This window comes from Sesamum indicum, linkage group LG15, assembly GCF_000512975.1.
Source record: "Sesamum indicum cultivar Zhongzhi No. 13 linkage group LG15, S_indicum_v1.0, whole genome shotgun sequence".
Taxonomy (NCBI): Eukaryota; Viridiplantae; Streptophyta; class Magnoliopsida; order Lamiales; family Pedaliaceae; genus Sesamum; species Sesamum indicum.
Genome location: NC_026159.1, coordinates 1,795,427 through 1,812,513, shown reverse-complemented (window position 1 = coordinate 1,812,513; position 17,087 = coordinate 1,795,427). Strand labels below are relative to the sequence as shown.

At 35.2% G+C, this 17,087-nt stretch overlaps 5 protein-coding genes and 1 long non-coding RNA gene across 6 annotated transcripts; 4 read left to right on the top strand and 2 right to left on the bottom strand.

Annotated features, from left to right (window-relative positions):
• On the top strand, positions 871-3,815 carry LOC105177443 (levodione reductase). Its single transcript, XM_020699050.1, has 4 exons — positions 871-1,084; positions 1,167-1,366; positions 2,387-2,616; positions 3,365-3,815. The coding sequence occupies exons 1-4, from the start codon at positions 993-995 to the stop codon at positions 3,641-3,643; spliced, it is 801 nt and encodes a 266-aa protein (XP_020554709.1). The 5' UTR covers positions 871-992; the 3' UTR covers positions 3,644-3,815.
• On the top strand, positions 5,203-7,173 carry LOC105177515 (probable WRKY transcription factor 75). The gene is made up of 2 exons (XM_011100701.2): positions 5,203-5,687; positions 6,768-7,173. The coding sequence occupies exons 1-2, from the start codon at positions 5,308-5,310 to the stop codon at positions 6,949-6,951; spliced, it is 564 nt and encodes a 187-aa protein (XP_011099003.1). The 5' UTR covers positions 5,203-5,307; the 3' UTR covers positions 6,952-7,173.
• Positions 8,485-9,880, bottom strand: LOC110013193. Its single transcript, XR_002288395.1, has 2 exons — positions 9,400-9,880; positions 8,485-8,839 (listed from the first exon to the last, which is right to left on the bottom strand). It is a non-coding gene; the product is annotated as an uncharacterized LOC110013193 (long non-coding RNA).
• LOC105177442 lies at positions 13,794-15,337 on the top strand. The gene is made up of 2 exons (XM_011100606.2): positions 13,794-14,748; positions 15,071-15,337. The coding sequence occupies exons 1-2, from the start codon at positions 14,214-14,216 to the stop codon at positions 15,088-15,090; spliced, it is 555 nt and encodes a 184-aa protein (XP_011098908.2). The 5' UTR covers positions 13,794-14,213; the 3' UTR covers positions 15,091-15,337.
• On the bottom strand, positions 15,436-16,139 carry LOC105177440. The gene has a single exon (XM_011100605.2). It carries the CDS (start codon positions 15,733-15,735, stop codon positions 15,526-15,528), a length of 210 nt encoding a protein of 69 aa, XP_011098907.1. The 5' UTR covers positions 15,736-16,139; the 3' UTR covers positions 15,436-15,525.
• LOC105177439 lies at positions 16,435-17,066 on the top strand. Its single transcript, XM_011100604.2, has one exon. It carries the CDS (start codon positions 16,813-16,815, stop codon positions 17,023-17,025), a length of 213 nt encoding a protein of 70 aa, XP_011098906.1. The 5' UTR covers positions 16,435-16,812; the 3' UTR covers positions 17,026-17,066.

Here is a 17,087-nt window from a genome sequence, read left to right as displayed (position 1 = left end):
GTATATTAATTTTTTAATTTAAATGATAAAATTCAAATAACATTATATAAAAAAATAATAAAGTAAAGTTCTTTTCTTTGGGGGTGTGGTCGGCTAGTTTTTATTGTTTTTTAATTGATAATTATATATCTAAATAAATAATATATATCAATTATGATAATTTATTTTTTAACTTCCATTATGCTTTATAATGGTAATTTAATTTTAAACATTATATATAATAAATAAAATTAGTTTATAATATATTTATATTTAGATAAATATTTAAACTTGAAAAATAAACTTTAGTATATTAAATGTTTAGGTAGTGTTAATTTATTTTCTTAATTTAAATGAAAATTTTGATATACTTTTATGGTATTTTAATACATAAATAAATATATAGAAAAAATATCATATATATTTTTAGGAGGAAGAAAATACAAAAAAGAAAAACACAATAAACAATCTCAAAATAAAAGAAATAAAGATCAAGAAAGGTATTTTAGTTAAATTGAATTTCAAAAGAGATTTTTTTTTTTTTTAAGATCAAAGTCTTTAGTCTAAAATAATGGATCCTTTTAAAAAAGAATTTAGACATTTATTAGTCAAATAAACTCTAATTGAGTAACGGTATAGGACTCAACACATGATGTTCTTATTAATGCGGATTTTGGCGGTAGGCGGCTAATAGTTAATGGTATGTTGTATACTTAAATTGAGAGGTCTGGGGCAATGCGTAAAGCAGGTTTAGTTGATTACAGGTTAGGTTAGTTATGAATGCACAATCCCAAACCTTTTTTATTTTTTCTTAAATCATTTTATTTTATTATTAATTTTTATATTATTTTCAAACTCTCCTAAAAACTCACTCACTCACTTTAAAAACAGGTCGGCTCACGACAGTTGAAACGGAACTGACGCTGCCGGCACTTCTGCCTTTCATAATTCAGAGTATCTCACGCAGGTGAAGAAGAAGAAACGTCCGCCTTTTCCTCAGAATTATTTTGAGCATGGAAAATCCCGGAAAGAAGGTTCTGCTCACCTCCAGCGGCGACCAAATTTCTTTCCACATTGCCCGTCATTTAGCTCAGCGGGGTTGCCGGTATTTTTTCGTTACACTTGTTCTTTTCTGTAAATTGTGCAGTGTTATTTGTTCTTTACAGGTACTGTATGTGTTGTCCAAGGTTGGTTTTGATGGGGAACGAGGAGCAATTGAGGAGTGCGGCCGATAAGATCAAAGGTTCCTTAAACGGCGCCGTAGCAATTGAGGTGGTGGGTCTGGATATGGAAGAAGAAAGAGAAGTGATTTTTGATGAGGCGGTGGAGAAGGCGAGGAGCATTTTGGGGAGTTTGGATGCTTTCGTCAACTGTTATTCCTATGAAGGTATGCTGACAGATTAGCCCTTCATTGAATCTGTTAATTTCTAGTATATCAGGGTTGAGCGTGAGAGAGATCGAGCTATTCAATCTCATTTCATAGGTAAGTTGACCTCCAAGTGATCTATCCGTGCTCAAAAACTTGAGAATTGGCTGGCGATCTTTGATATATTTTGAGTAATACCATTTTGCTATTCAATCTCATTTTGCTCGTGAAGCTGTGGAAAGAAAGCTTTAGGATGAGGAAGATATATTGCTGTAGCTTTTTCATTCTCCTTGGGACAGAGGACAAATTTGCTTATGTCCAGAAGCCTTGTTATGCTTATTACTATCTCCCACTGTCCCCACTCTGGCAAGCAGCTTCAGCTATGTGATGCTATTAATTTTGATGTTTTATGTAGGTACATGATATTAGAGTCTTGTTAATAGTTGATGGAGCCTGTGTTTTTAGTAATTCGTATATTCTTACATGCAATATTGGTTTCTAGTTCCTGGTTTAAAAGTAATAGAATCAATAACGCTACTGAGTTTAAAATTATTATCCATTTGTGCCTCTTCCCATGAGCTTCGTTGTTCCTTATGAGGTTGTAAAGATGTTTGCATCTTTGCTTTTTTATTTCTCTGTCTCTGTTATTGACTACAGTCTCTATAGCTCCGTACTAGATTCTCTTTTGTTTCTAGTCGATCTTCATGTCAGGCTCAGTCTTCTTGGAGTGCCCTATTTATTATCATAATCACAATGATCTGGAGATGACCTCCCCTTTATCTCACTCTCAATCCCATTCTTATACTTCATATACAAATCAATTTTAGTGGGTAATGCCTGTTCTCTTAATTTTCAAGGAATCCTTGATAGTTCATTTTTCTAATATTGAATTCTGTTTTGTCAACAATGAAGAGGGGTCTCTAGCTTTTGGTGGAGAATTGGTAACGGAAGCACTACATTTTTTATATTTTGATCTAATTGTTGTCCATGCAGCTGCAAGTAGAAAGTAGAAGAGGATTAACCTGTAATTATCTGAAACAGGAAAGATGCAAGATCCTCTGTCTTTAGCTGAAGCTGAATTCAAAAAGATTGTCCAAATCAACTTTATGGCTGCGTGGTATCTCTTAAAAGCTGTGGGTAAAACATTGCGTGATCAGAAATCTGGGGGATCCATAGTATTCTTGACCTCTATAATTGGGGCTGAAAGAGGGTTATATCAGGGAGCAGCAGCCTATGGTTCATGTTTGGCTGGAATACAACAGCTAGTAAGGGTAAGTATAGCACACTTGCTCAAGTTACTAGAATTATCACTGTACAAGTCATATATTGAAATGAGAACAGTGCATATGATAAACTTTTAGCATTTCCTTCTCTCTTGTTTAGTAGGGGGAAAGTGAATTAGGTTAAGCGTTTGTGGATAAGTTAAACATGGAGGGTGGATGAAATAATACTTCTTCTTGGTTGTTCTGTAAGACCCCCAAATTTGTGGCGATGAAGTCTCAGAGGCATCAATATCAACCGTGCTAATCTTTTACTGTGAATCTCGATGATATTGTTCCCTGTCGGTCTTCTTCTTTTAGTATCCCAATCCTTTTAACGGAATCAGGGGTCAAATGATTGTAATAGAGAGAACTGGAAGTTGATAGACTCTTTCTATGTGGTTTCCCTGCCCCCCACAAGTGAAAAGAGGAAAGCAAGACAAAGGTTTTGGACGGATATAGTATTTTTTTACCTTCAACCTCACAGAAATATAGTTACGCTAGTTATCGATGCATTTATATTCGGGGCATAAAATTTGCTTGCATTCTGTTCTCCACTGAAGGTGTTGGCACACAAGGTTCAGAATTATCCCGAAGATCCCCATATTTCTTATGTTCCACGAAAGCACAAGAATCCTCAAACTTCTGGAGGGAATGATGGAAGTTTTTGAAACAGATGACCACATAGTTCTTAAGTTATTTCCTATTGGTAAATGTATATATTGACCTGAAATTTTCATCTATATGTGTACATTGGCAGACAGCTGCATTGGAGATAGGGAAGTATCAGATAAGGGTTAATGCAATAGCTCGTGGGCTGCATCTTGATGACGAGTTCCCTGTGTCAGTGGGGAAGGAAAGGGCGCAGAAACTGGTTAATGAGGCCACACCCCTGCATCGGTGGCTTGATGTTGAGTACGATTTGGCTTCAACTGTCATTTATCTGATTAGTGATGGCGCACGGTACATGACTGGGACAACCATATTTGTTGATGGTGCCCAGTCTTTGGTGAGGCCTCGAATGCGATCCTATATGTGAAGCCTAAGCACGTTTTTCAATAGCAATAGTAATAAATCTTGGTCATCTTGTTGTGTGAGGTGATCATGTCATGTAAAACTGCTGTACTTAATTGTTTTGTCTTACTGGCTGTTGCCCCATTGCCAGCGTGATCTTGATAATCACTAATTCATTTGGTATCATATTTGTTAAATCTTTCAGATGTGATGGATTTTTCAATTATCAATTTATAAGTAGGTACAGAATTGTGAAATAGAAAGTAAAAATATATAATCTGGAGTACAACACAGCAGAGGAATGAAAAAGGGATTTCCAACTTAAAACTAACATACATATATTATGTATGTGAAGTGATGAAATAATCCCGAGAGCATTGACGTTTGAATGAGTTGGTTTGAATAATCTGGGTTTTGAGTCAGGGCTGCGCCAATCTATGTAGACCCCCCTTGACAGGATGAATATATTTTATGCACGTTCAAACTTGTAATGCACGTGGATCCAACCCAACCGTCTCCAGAAACATGTCCATGGACTTCCACTCTTCATATATCAATTTTCAAGAGGTTGTCAGGATTAGTATTAATTAATTACCATCTCTACCACATGTTTTTAAGTTGAAATCATATTATTTAATTCTCAGTACTGTTTAAAGGACTTAATTAATTAAGAAGCAACAATTTGGGGACAAGTAAGTGCACATAGAGGGTTTTTGTTTGATCTCATAAGATTTAAGAAATACTTTATAAGATGTTCCAAAACTTACAAATTTATATATATATATATATATATCATTCTAGTATTTGGTAAAAAATTGTAAAAAATAATATTATAATATAACAATATTTTTATAATATTATTTTATTAAAATAATTAAATTGCTTGTATTTTATCTTATAATTAAATTGTAATAATTACATACTAAATTTGAAAAATAAAATTGGGCAAATACCCTCTTAATTAAGGCGTACGTACAGCCTAATAATTTCAGTGACATGTAAAGTTGGCAACGAAGTACATGTTTTAAATGTTAATTAAGACTTAAGACTAAAAATACAAAAAGGTAACCGCGTGAAAACCTGGAGCATATTAATTATAGCTACTTCTACAAAGCTACTGTTTCAACTTTAGATAAGCCTTCATTTGATGAAATTGCACGCAAATTAAGTAGCGCATCACATTATATTACCAAACATAATTATAACAGCAAACGTACGTACTGCAAGTCTGCAACAATTATCTTGTTTTTTGAGGAAATCATCGATCATGAGGACTTAGCTAGCTACCAAAACCCACTCATAATTTTCACCACGTTGATTACTAAATATATACATTCGTAATCAGCAGCCTGTGCAGGTATTTTTAACTTCAAAGCCGCCACCCCCCAAATTTTCCAAAACCCAGAAATATTCTCTACCATGTATCTGGACAAACATACTATAGCTAGCATGCAATTTTTCATGTAACTTTTTTCTAACCTTAAGATTACATTTGAAGTTTCTGTTGGCGGACATGACATCTACAAATATTTCTGTCTAGAAATTGTTAGTAATGGTTGGTTAGCTTTCAAGCCGCCTTACTTTCTAAATGTGGACCACTTTTTCCATATTCTTCTTCACGCTCATTTTTGCATATATATATATATATATAATCTAATTAGCGGTACCTTGTTTGATCAGTTTCTAGCAATGGAGAATAATATTCATCCTAGGTTTTCTGGTATAAATTCGTCTACGGACCATGGGACTACAGCTTCATCTCTTTCCCCAGATCACATGATGATGATGACTAGTAGTTTATATAACAGTGGGAACTTGGATGGATTTGTGGGCTTCAAGAGGCCTGAAGTTCATCACCCTGCAGCACAAGTAGGAGATGAGGGGCCTTATATTAATGGTAATAATGAGACGAAATTATTAGTTGGGAGCAGCGGAAAGAAGAATGGTGAAAAGAAAATCAGAAAGCCCAGATTTGCTTTCCAAACAAGAAGCCAAGTGGACATACTCGATGATGGTTACCGGTGGAGAAAGTATGGCCAAAAAGCAGTCAAGAACAACAAATTTCCTAGGTATATATGTCACATGCTCCATCGTCTTTAATTTTATTACAATATTAATCATCTTCTGTCGGCATACATACAATTACTTTTTCTCTTCACCTTATATATCATACCAATCATGATCAGTAGTAATACCAGAATCATGACATATGTCGCATGTAGTACGGTGCTGCAGGATCGATGTAGAAAATTATGGCAGTACGTAATACCTTTCTCTATTTTGATCTCTCTGAAGCTCGTGATCAGAAATTAACCTTTCAGGCTAAAAAATTTATCTTATATAATATTTAGATATTAGGGTTAGTATAAATGCGTAAGATACAATCATGTGAATTAAGAAAAAGTGTGTTTTCTCATCACAATCTTAGCACCCATCTCTCCTAGAAACTGTTTCTGGGAAAAAGATACAGTGATCCAATTAGTCTCAGCTATGGAGTTCTACGTTCATACCACCGTACTATCTCAAGTTTGAATATTCCACAAAGTTAAATACTTGCGTAATATATAATAGTATGTTCTTGATCAATCTTCGAATTTTTTCTTAATCACGAACCGTGTCCTGATACCCCACCTGTACGGTTACTACTCTCACATTGAGAAGCATGGATCCTTAGTTAAAGTGAAGTTTGTTTGATGTTTTAACATCCCAATATTCACAAATGACTCCAGCACTTAGCTTCTTACAATACTACTGTTCATTCTGAAGATTTAACAATGGACGTCGAACACTACTCAAACTTGGAAGTGTCAACATATATATAATATTAATGCATAAAACCATAAAAGTAAAGTTTTGCAATGGCACATATCAGTCAGGCTTGATCAATTGCCGAGTTCATGATACGTTAGAATTCTTATATGCAAACTGGACAGCGTGCACAATAATATATATATGGAAGAGATTGTAACTTTCTCAAAACTTTAAACTAATAAGCTGTGCCAAATAGAACTTGTCTTCCCATAGTACACATGGAGTTGCTGAACTTAATTAATTAGTACCAATCTTTAAAAAGAATGAGTACTTCTGGTCCCAAAACTCAGGATGATCACTGCTTATGGTTAAGTGTTGGATGCATTTATTGTTGGCAGAAGTTACTACCGGTGCACATATCAGGGATGCAATGTGAAGAAACAAGTGCAGCGGCTGTCTACGGATGCGAGCATTGTGGTCACAACTTATGAAGGAATGCACACTCATCCTGTCGAAAAACCCACCGACAATTTCGAACAAATTCTCAATCAGATGCACATTTATCCTCTTTCTTTTAAATAATGAAGAAGATATACAGACCACTACCAGCTAGCCTTGTGATCATATGGAATGTGTGTGTGCGAGTCTGTATGTAGTCACTCCTGTTGTGTTGTACAAATAGAATATTGCAACATACAATATATGCATGCAGTAGGATGAGAATATGAGAATTGAAGATCATAAATTGATTGAAACTACTTGATCATATAACTTTGAATGCAACAAAGTTTCTTATATTTCTTACGACTATTCTATCAGGACTGACTCTAATTCTCGTGCAGCGTTTTGATCTTGTAAACATGCTATGTTCCTTTTTACTTTAAAACTCTGGTTTATATATATATTCTTATGGCTGGGAAGGCCTTGCAGCGGAACCCATCTTAACCTTTTGTGGCTTTTTCTTGATCCATCCGCTCCAAAACAATATGCAACTGATTGAATATATACATATTTGGCTGTGAATTGTCAGATGCATGCTCGTTAGAGTGCTCAGCATTAACAAATAACAATTTACTTTTCTATATTTTTTAAAATACAATAATTTACCTCTCTATATTTTTTAAAATGAAGCAATTTAAATAGGAGGTAATATACTCATTATTAATATCACAGGAAGGTAAATTGCTATTTACCCCCAAATTAAATGTATGCTGCTGAGTGGAGAAGTTCAGCTCGATTTTGTTAACAAGATAGTACGGCGCGGAATATATTGCATCACATACATACAGCTAGCTGAAATTCGTATGTTCCAGGGGTTATATATGTTAGTTGGGTAGACAGATTTATGTAGTCAACTGTAAAAAGGAAAAACGATTAGAAGAAGGAATTTCCTAGCGATCAGTTTCAGGACACCAATGTCACGCGGCACATTAACATTCTTCTTTCTTATCTTACGATACCTGTAGCAGGCAATATTTTGCATACCCACCAACTTATACATCAGAGGTGGGTCCAGAGAGTTGTGTGATGAAGAATTAAAGCATTATAAGTCTTGCTACAAGACATGTACACTTCTACATTTTCCACAACGCAACAATTGATAATCAGAATTCAAACTCGGGTATCTAACACATGGACAAGTATACATTTGACAATTGTCTTTCTTCATCTGCTTCCCCACCAAAGATTTGGCCCTTGGTGTTCCTGGATGATGGATTGATAATCAGGAGGGAATAATACTTGGTACTTGGATTCACTCACTGTAAGTGACTTTCAGCAGATTATATATGCCTCCATCATTATCAACTCCTCAGTAGTTGATAGTTTATGGTCTGTCACAAACTAGATATTCTCTATTAATAATGGTAGGGATCTCATCTGCAGCGCGTGGTAGTTCTCATGCACTTCAGAAAGGTTCAAGAAGACGACAACAAACCCTCATGAGAAATAATGGCGGTGATCACCAGAAACCCTTACTGATGCAGATTCCTTCATTGTTAACTTGTTATAACGAACCACAATTACAAGCACACAGATCAACAGAGCCGCTTGAACTCTACACAATGAAAAGGAGAAAAGAAAGACAATCCCACACGCTCACATAATGTAGATCAATTATAAGCAAGAAACGCTCAACCAAATGCCAAGGGTAAGCAAAGCACAGGGTAAAAGAATATTTGTATATATATATGTTACTCTCTACAAAAAGCCCCGGAAAAGGTTACAAGAAGCACATAATCATTAGTCCTACTTTTGGTACATATTAAGCAGCAGGGCGTAAGAACCAAAAAGTGTGCTAGAAGAACAGAAAATCTTATTCTGGAATATGATCGCACAGAGATTTATCAAGATTTCATATTCAACTACTTCAGCCATGAGCGGTTGCCTGCGCATGAAATGAATCTAGTGCTTGTCCTCCTTGGGGATATCCTTCCCAGGTATCTCCTTTGGTTTTGCATTCTCCATTTCCCTGCAAGAAGATCCAAAAGATGTAATGCAATGCTGCTTATATTGAAGCAGTTTGTAGCGTCTTTACATTCAAATTGATTGAGATAATTGCGGTGAAATTGATATAAAAAAATCGATACGAATTTGTGAGAGAGTATTTCTCTTTCCACCCAATGACTTCATTCTCTTCGTATCAAACACTATCACATAATAATCAATAAATTCAAAGGTGTAATACTAACATATCTTAGTTCTTCCACCATGAATGTCCTAGATTCCTAAAAATTACAAACAAGCTTTTTAACTTTCTAACTGTAACTGTCAAGCAAACTAGCAGCAGATGTCATCTTTCATTGCATCACTGTAGAAGATTATAGTCCAATAAACCATCAAACCTCCAACATAAAATTGATTTACTAAAATTAAAATTCAAAACTCACATTCTGATCATTTAATTCATGTTAAATATTAATCATATGATAGAGCTGAAATTAGCGAATGGCTTGAGCTCTTAAACGAGATAGGGATAGTGGAAATGAAGACTTGAAGTTGGAAAGAGATTATGAGCACTAGGGTGCGTACTTAGCGGCGGAAGCGGACTCCTCTTCAAGCCAGTTGCGGATATGACGAACGTTACGGCGGAAGATGGTCGCCGACTGTTTGACATCGCTCCTCAACAGCAAAACCACGGCGGTCACTCCTGCCACCGTCAGTATAAAATTTGTCAACGCCATATTCCTGTATCAAGAGACTGAAGGGATACAAAATTGTCTGGCTAACTCAAAGCTTGTAAAAGAATCAAATCAATTTGTAGGAATTTTGGAGAAAGGAATGTTCTTGGGTGAGAAGAAATAAATTGGGGAAGAGCCTGAATTAATTTCTAAAATTTTAGAGTCTATTGGGCTGGGCCCATCACATTTGATCATGCTTCTGGAATTTATTTCAGTTATTATGGGCTATGCTTTAGGCCCATTTACATTTCTGGTTGTCCATCAACTTACATATATCATCATCATCATCATCCATATTCAATAAACATAGACCACTGTCTACATTTGGTTTCATTTTTGGAGTATTTTATTGTATTTTACAAAGATTTGAAAAATAGAAATAAATAAATATGTATTTTGAACACATAAGTATGTTTGAATTTTTTTTTTAAAATAATTTAAAATATTTGTTGTTGTATTTTAAGAGACAAAAATTATTGTTAATTATCGAATCACGTCTTTTATATATATGTGTTGTATTTTTAATATTGTGTTTTAGAGATAAAAGTCACTATTTATTGTCAAATCATGTTCCTTTTATATATATTTATATATGTTTGTGTATATATATATTTACGACAATAAGATAAAAATACCAAGATATGGTGTATCTATACAAAAACAAACATTGAGAATATTTTGGTATATCCTGAAGATACCTTGAAAATGAAATCAAACATAAGTTTGTTGAAAGTAGGAAAAAATCTTTGAATATTTCAGTCAGTTCAAGCAAGAAATGAGTCTAAAGCTGTATTCTTGATTTCTTATATATAAATTAGAGAAAAATGAATTGATTATTGATATAATGTCATAAAAGAATATTATAATGCATTATTCAGATATCTGGCATTATTTGTCTGGTAATGCAAAAGCGACATTCTATCTTGTTTTTTTATTAAAAAAAAAAAAAAAAAAGAAAAGAGAGGGTGGAAGATCTTCCGAGAATAAGAATAGAGGCAAAAAGCTACATTCTCTCATATATAATTGGAGCCAACAAGCATCTTATTTCTTCTTCTTTTCTAAATGAATATTGAGGTGAGGAGGAATACCAAACTTATATGCCTTCCTTTAACTACACTACAAAATAAACATTAAATTATAATGGTTTTTTTTTAAAAAATATTTGCTATAATTATAAATATTTTCTCGTTATTTGCAAAATTACGAATAATTCTTTGGAATCAATGGTTGTTTAACAAATATTCTCTACAAGAAGAATATTTGTTAAATAGTCATTCATTCTAAGAAATTTTAATTATTTTTAAATAATATATATATATATATAAAATTATGAAATTTTTTGCAAAGGGTCAATTGTAAAAGAAATAGAGTTACCCTACGAAACAAACAAAGAATGTATAATGAATGGCGTTTTGGTTTGGGGAAGGAATCAATTCCCATGAGGGCTTCTTGGGTGTCCATATATATATATATATATATATATATATATACACACCATAAGTTTTCTTTTCGTCACAAATCCATCACTTTTACCATTTTGGCAGCAAAAGTCTACAATAAATACAACTAATGTGGTCCATACACAATAAATTAATTAGTTTACGGATAGAGTAATATATATTACATTTAATTGCAGAGAAAAGTGTTGTTTGAATTAAATTAATTATGTTATGTTGTTGTAGTGTTGGTATAATTAAGTGAGGAGGTATAGATAATAAAAGAAATAAACTAAAATGATATATTGTGATCTAAAAATTATTGTGAGTGTAAATAGAGGCAGAATATATAGATATGTTATCTGGAAACATGAGTAGCATCCACAACTTTATTTATCAATGTCCCACTAAAGCAAACTAATGTACCCATCGCTTTGCTTCCTTCACTTTTCTACTACCCTCTCTTTATTACCTCTATAATACTGCTTCATCAAATTCTTATAATTGATTAAAAAAGAAAATATTTATATAAGTTATCCAACAGAAGGAAAATTAAGTTGGAATATAGAGAGAGAGAGAGAGAATATACGGTGAAGAGAAGAATGGATATATTATTGATATGGAAGGGTCCCTTGAAAAGTGAAAACGATGGCCTTCTTATCCAATACATTCCTCTCTCCCATGGCGTATGCATATGTACACAAATATTCCATCTTCTGTTAATGCATCCAATATATAGGTAGCTACTACTCAACTCATCCATCATAACTACTGTTTTGGTAGATATTTTGGGAGGATATTTGCTTTCCACATCAGTCAACATGTGATCATATGAAGTTGATCCAGATGTATATATATATATGAAGCATCGAATATTATTATATATATATACTGGATGGATGGATGGATGGATGGTGCATTATTTTATCTACTAAAACAGTGTGAAATTAATTGGTATCATCATTATTATTAAGGATGGATGAATTGATAAAAATAGGGTATGAAAACATTAAAACTCAAACAATGAAATGTGGGTATCCATCTTTTGAGAGGTAGTGCTTCTGCATCTGTAGCTTTCACTTAAAAAGCAAAAGCCATTGGAAGCTACTTACACAAAATAGAATCACCTTCACTTTTAGCTACCTACCAATTCAACCATCCCATCTTTACTTTCTTCCATATCTATTATATATAATATTATTAACAACAATATATATATATATATATATATATACTTGAAGACACCCCATCCATCCACCTTATACCTACTAATAATAACCAACAATTCAAAAACTATATATATGTTTAATTAAAGCTGATCAGCCAGTAGTTGAACATTTCATTCCCCGCCCATATCTTAGAAAACCATTAATTAAGATCATATCAAAACAAATATTCCACAAGTCATTCTATTTGTACCATATCTTAATTACCTTTTTAATCAAATCATGAATTTTCCGGAATTGGACCTCATCCTACCTACCTACAATTTTCATCACTACTGTTATCTGATTCCCATTGATTAACATAAAATTGTTGTAATTCACTACCTACTTATATTTGATGAAACTTTTAATCAAGACAAACAACTAGTTATTCAAAGGATCTATTTTGTACAAGCTTTGGTTTTATCCCAATTATTACCAACTAATTACTTTGTGGATATGATCTCGTCTACCTATATTTATTAACTTTTTAGCTTACTTTAGTGATCATTTCCCTTTTCAATTTAACTGAAAAAGGCGTCTAACTTTTCACTACCTAATTGGCTCACCATGCATATAAATATGGGAGGTGTCTCAACGCATTACATATAATACTCACATTTATGTGTATGACTCCATCCCCAACTACTCCAAGAACTAGCTCATTATTACAATCTTTCAATGGAGTCGAACCGCAGCAGGCGCCGGAGTTTCTCCAAGTCAAAGCTAGTTATGTCTTTGTATCGGGCGACTAAACCTTCCAGCGCTCCCCTGCAGCAGCCATATACCACCAAACCCCCTAAGCCCACCCCCGCCAATTCCACCTCGCCCGCGTCTCTTGATTTCCTCTCTAATCAGCCCATTAAGCCCAAGGCTCCTCCTGCTGCTTCACCCACGGCTGGATCGCCGGTGAGCTTCCTTATTGTGAAGCAGGACCAGGTTTTTCCTCAGCAGACGCCTAAAGTGGCGTTCGTCGTGACGGAGAGGAAACCCGATTCTTACCGCAAGCTGGAGAATTTCTACGGTGGGGTTGCCGAGGATGATGGCGTGGACGATAAAGCTGCAAAATACATATCTAGCGTTCGGGAGAGGTTCAAGAATGTCGAAGACATGCATCTCTAGGTCTAGCTAGCTAGATATACCTAGTTCTAATTAGGTATCTAATTACCAGCTGCAGCTTGCATGCATTACCTTCATTTTCATGCTTGTTAATTACTGGCGACTAATGTAAGAGGTATATAACTACACATATATGCATGCTTTTTTGGATTTGGCTTCTATATATTGTTTGCGCATCATGATTTACGTTAGTCAAGCAGGTTTTATGAACTATTAAGGTACTGGCCCTATTAAATTTCTTCTGAAAAATATATATGAATGAATATGATAGATAATACTAAATTGAATTGATATTAATTCTTGGTTTGCTTTGATGCATGTAATATTAAAAGATAAAAGATGGTGCAGGTTATTTTAGGTACACATAAAACATCCAGTGCAATACCAAAAAACAAGCTATAAAACTTCAAATAAGCAGGAATTAATTTAAAAGCACAGATATATACAGACGGCCATGGCCCCTGGCGAAAACCCACATTCTTGAGAATTGCCTATCTCTCACCTGCTTGCCTGATTTTAGATTCTCTGTACGTAACTGGGACTAAATCATGACTTCTTGGATCTCTGCAATCTGCACTATCTTCAGATGATACACCCAAATTTGAAGACATGGCCGGAAAAGTCTATTAGAACAACAGCAGCAGCAGCAGCATGCAGACAGTAGACGAATCTCCATAAGTTCACAAACCCTCATTTAATTTACTCAAAAGAACAATTAGTGGTAGCTGATTAATTCAGAATGAGCTATTTAATTTAATTCATTTTCTGCCTACAAAGACTGGCTTGGAAACTGCTGTTAAAATGTTTGGAGAAAAGCAAATTGGTAATAAATCAAATACAAAAAAACAAAAAGAAGAAGAAAATATTGAATAATTGCTAATAATAGTAAATGTGACGAATCCGGAATGGCTGCTGCAGCTGCCATCTTCTTATCCTTTTCTTATCCTTTCTCGGAACTCAATCGACAATCCCACCTCGAAACACGCACCAACCTTCCAATCCAGATACTCTTTTACACAATCTCTCATCTACGCCCACTAATTAAACAAACTAACCAGAAAAAGAGAGAGAAACCGAAAATGAGAGAACAAGATCGGCAGACAAGAGTGCTGTACGAGCTCTGTTCAATGATCATTCACATCCTCCGTTCACCGCCGCTGCCCATTTCCTTCCCCAGCCTCTCTTTATTGTCTTCTCCGCCGTCTTCTTCCTCGTCTCCGCCGGCCCAGATTTCCCCGGCGGCTTTTGGGTCGCTTTTTATTGGGATCTCGATCGCGTTGATGCTCTTCGGATCAGTTACTTTTGTGATCGGATTGATTCTGATGCCACTGGTGATAACGCTGGTTTTGCTGTTTTATTTTGTGGGAATTGTTTCCAATTTGTCGGAAATTGGTCGCGACATTCTCTGGCCTTCCCCTGATTCCATCAAGTTTGAACCAGGTACGGCCACACATAATATCCCTTTTCTCAAAGATTTATTGAACTTATGTACGTTGTAGACTACGTTTCCCTGATGGAATTATGAACCTGTAAATTGTTTAAACTTGAAGGGAATTTCTTTGTATAATTTGTCAATGATATATTTACAAGAGTGAAACAGAGAAAAACAGGTGTTTCGATTCAAAGCATACTACCAGCAAATGCCTTCATTGTTGATCATAATGTATACATGTTGGCAGTGTTTTTCCCTCTTCTTCCATCTTTGTCTTTGCACTTTCTTTACATTTCCCAAGAGTTACATATATGTTGTGTGCTTTTGCAGCGTGGAATTATTCAAGCTGAGGGATCCACTCCAAGAATAAAAGACACAGTTCATTTTTGCAGCCAGAAAGAGTTGGAAAAGATTAGAGTTTTGGTCTAATGCCCATGATCTCGATTGTAGAATCGAATCTCAGCCATGTGTTGTACGGGTTGATGATATGCAAATCATAGTACTTGGAAATCACTAAAGTGTATGAAACAATGTAGCTCCTTTAACGACCATTTCCCCTCTATAGTCTCATTCAATGTAACTTGGTTTGCTTCTTCATCCTACTTTCACAGAATCAGAATGAAGAAGATCGGTCTTGAAAAAGATTAGATCAAATAGTTGACCTTGATTACACAAAAGAATCAGATGCCGAAAAGTAATCTGATGCTCCAATACGTCTTTCAAACAAACGAAATGACATCATCATTGGAAAATCCATAACAGGGAGAGTGATGAATAGGAGAAAACTACCCGACGTAGATGTGAACTCCAATGGCAATAAGGAGGATGGTGATTATAGCAGTGAAGATGATGGTGTGGACGAATATGGAGAGGCCGCTCGTCTGCATGTTGGTGAACTCTATGGCCCTCCTCTTTCCGGGGAGCTGGAAAAGTAGTCCTGGCGATAGCACGACAAAGAGTATTACTGCTATAAGAACTGGTGCTAAATCTGCCATCTCTCCACTAATTCTCACAACTAAACTCTCAAGTGTTTGCTAGAATCAGGGAGTTTTTGCTTCTATTTTTCCCTTACACGAATCAAAATACGCAGGGTTTCAACACAAGTTTTCGCTTTAATACAGATGAAGACGATGTCTCGACATTGGATTTATCACCTGTGTTTATTATGATTGTAATCAACAAGTGTCTGGCACACGGAGCCGGCAGGCATGTTTGGCCCTTTCGGCGGCAAATTTTGTTTAATGGGTTTGTGCGCCAGCAGGTAGAGTATTGGGCCGGAACATATTTTAACTGTACAGCCCAAACTATTTTGCAGATTTTCAACTTTTACTACGCTTTTAATTGGTCGAATCACTTCCAGATACTACTTGAATTTGAATATATACTCTCACAGATTATTGCCCCATTGGTTGCCTTCGCAAGAGTTCTTCTTTCATTTCCAGTTGGAAGTTAGAAAATAAAATCTACAGATATGCAATATATAAAATAAATTTATCCCATGTATTAGTGTGTTTTAATTATGTAATTGATGATTCACTAATTTGCCAGCATACTGCATAAATTAACACTAATTATTATATAAATTAATTAAAAATAAAAAGAAATTGAAGACACGGTTTTTCATATGCATGTCACGTGCTACATCAGAAACCAAAGAAGCAAGCATTCTAAAAACCTACAGCCTGTTGTACAAACCTTTTTCCAAATTCAGTTGTTAATACCTAAAATATCCTTGATAAGCTTTCCACCACCTTCATCATCTCAAGAAAAGCAATGACAAAAAAGAGCCACTCAAATGTTCAATAATTGGACGCTTATGCATCAACTCCACTACCATCAACCTCTATAATATACTTTCCCCCCTTTTGAATCCCACCGTCTCCTTTCCCCCCTCTAAGTTTAGCATCACTCTCAGCCTTCTTCACTAAGAAAAATCATTCAGTACATTGCCCTACTTATTTGCACGAACCATTACCAGATATTAGACCACGGAGACACAAGAGTAGAATAACACACTTTTGTCCCTACTTCATAACAAGAAACACACAGAGAACACACACTGAACTGGAATTATGAGTGCTGATTGGGGACCGGTGGTGGTGGCAGTGGTGATGTTCATCCTCCTCTCGCCGGGGCTTTTATTCCAGTTGCCGGCAAGGACGAGGGTGATTGAATTCGGCAACATGTACACTAGTGGAATCTCTATCTTAATTCATGCAATTTTGTACTTTTGTATCTACACCATCTTGATTGTTGCCATTGGAATTCATATACATGCTGGCTGACTTCACATGTAAACATCATTTTCAAGAATACAAGTTATTCCAAAGTTGCATCTCCTCCTACA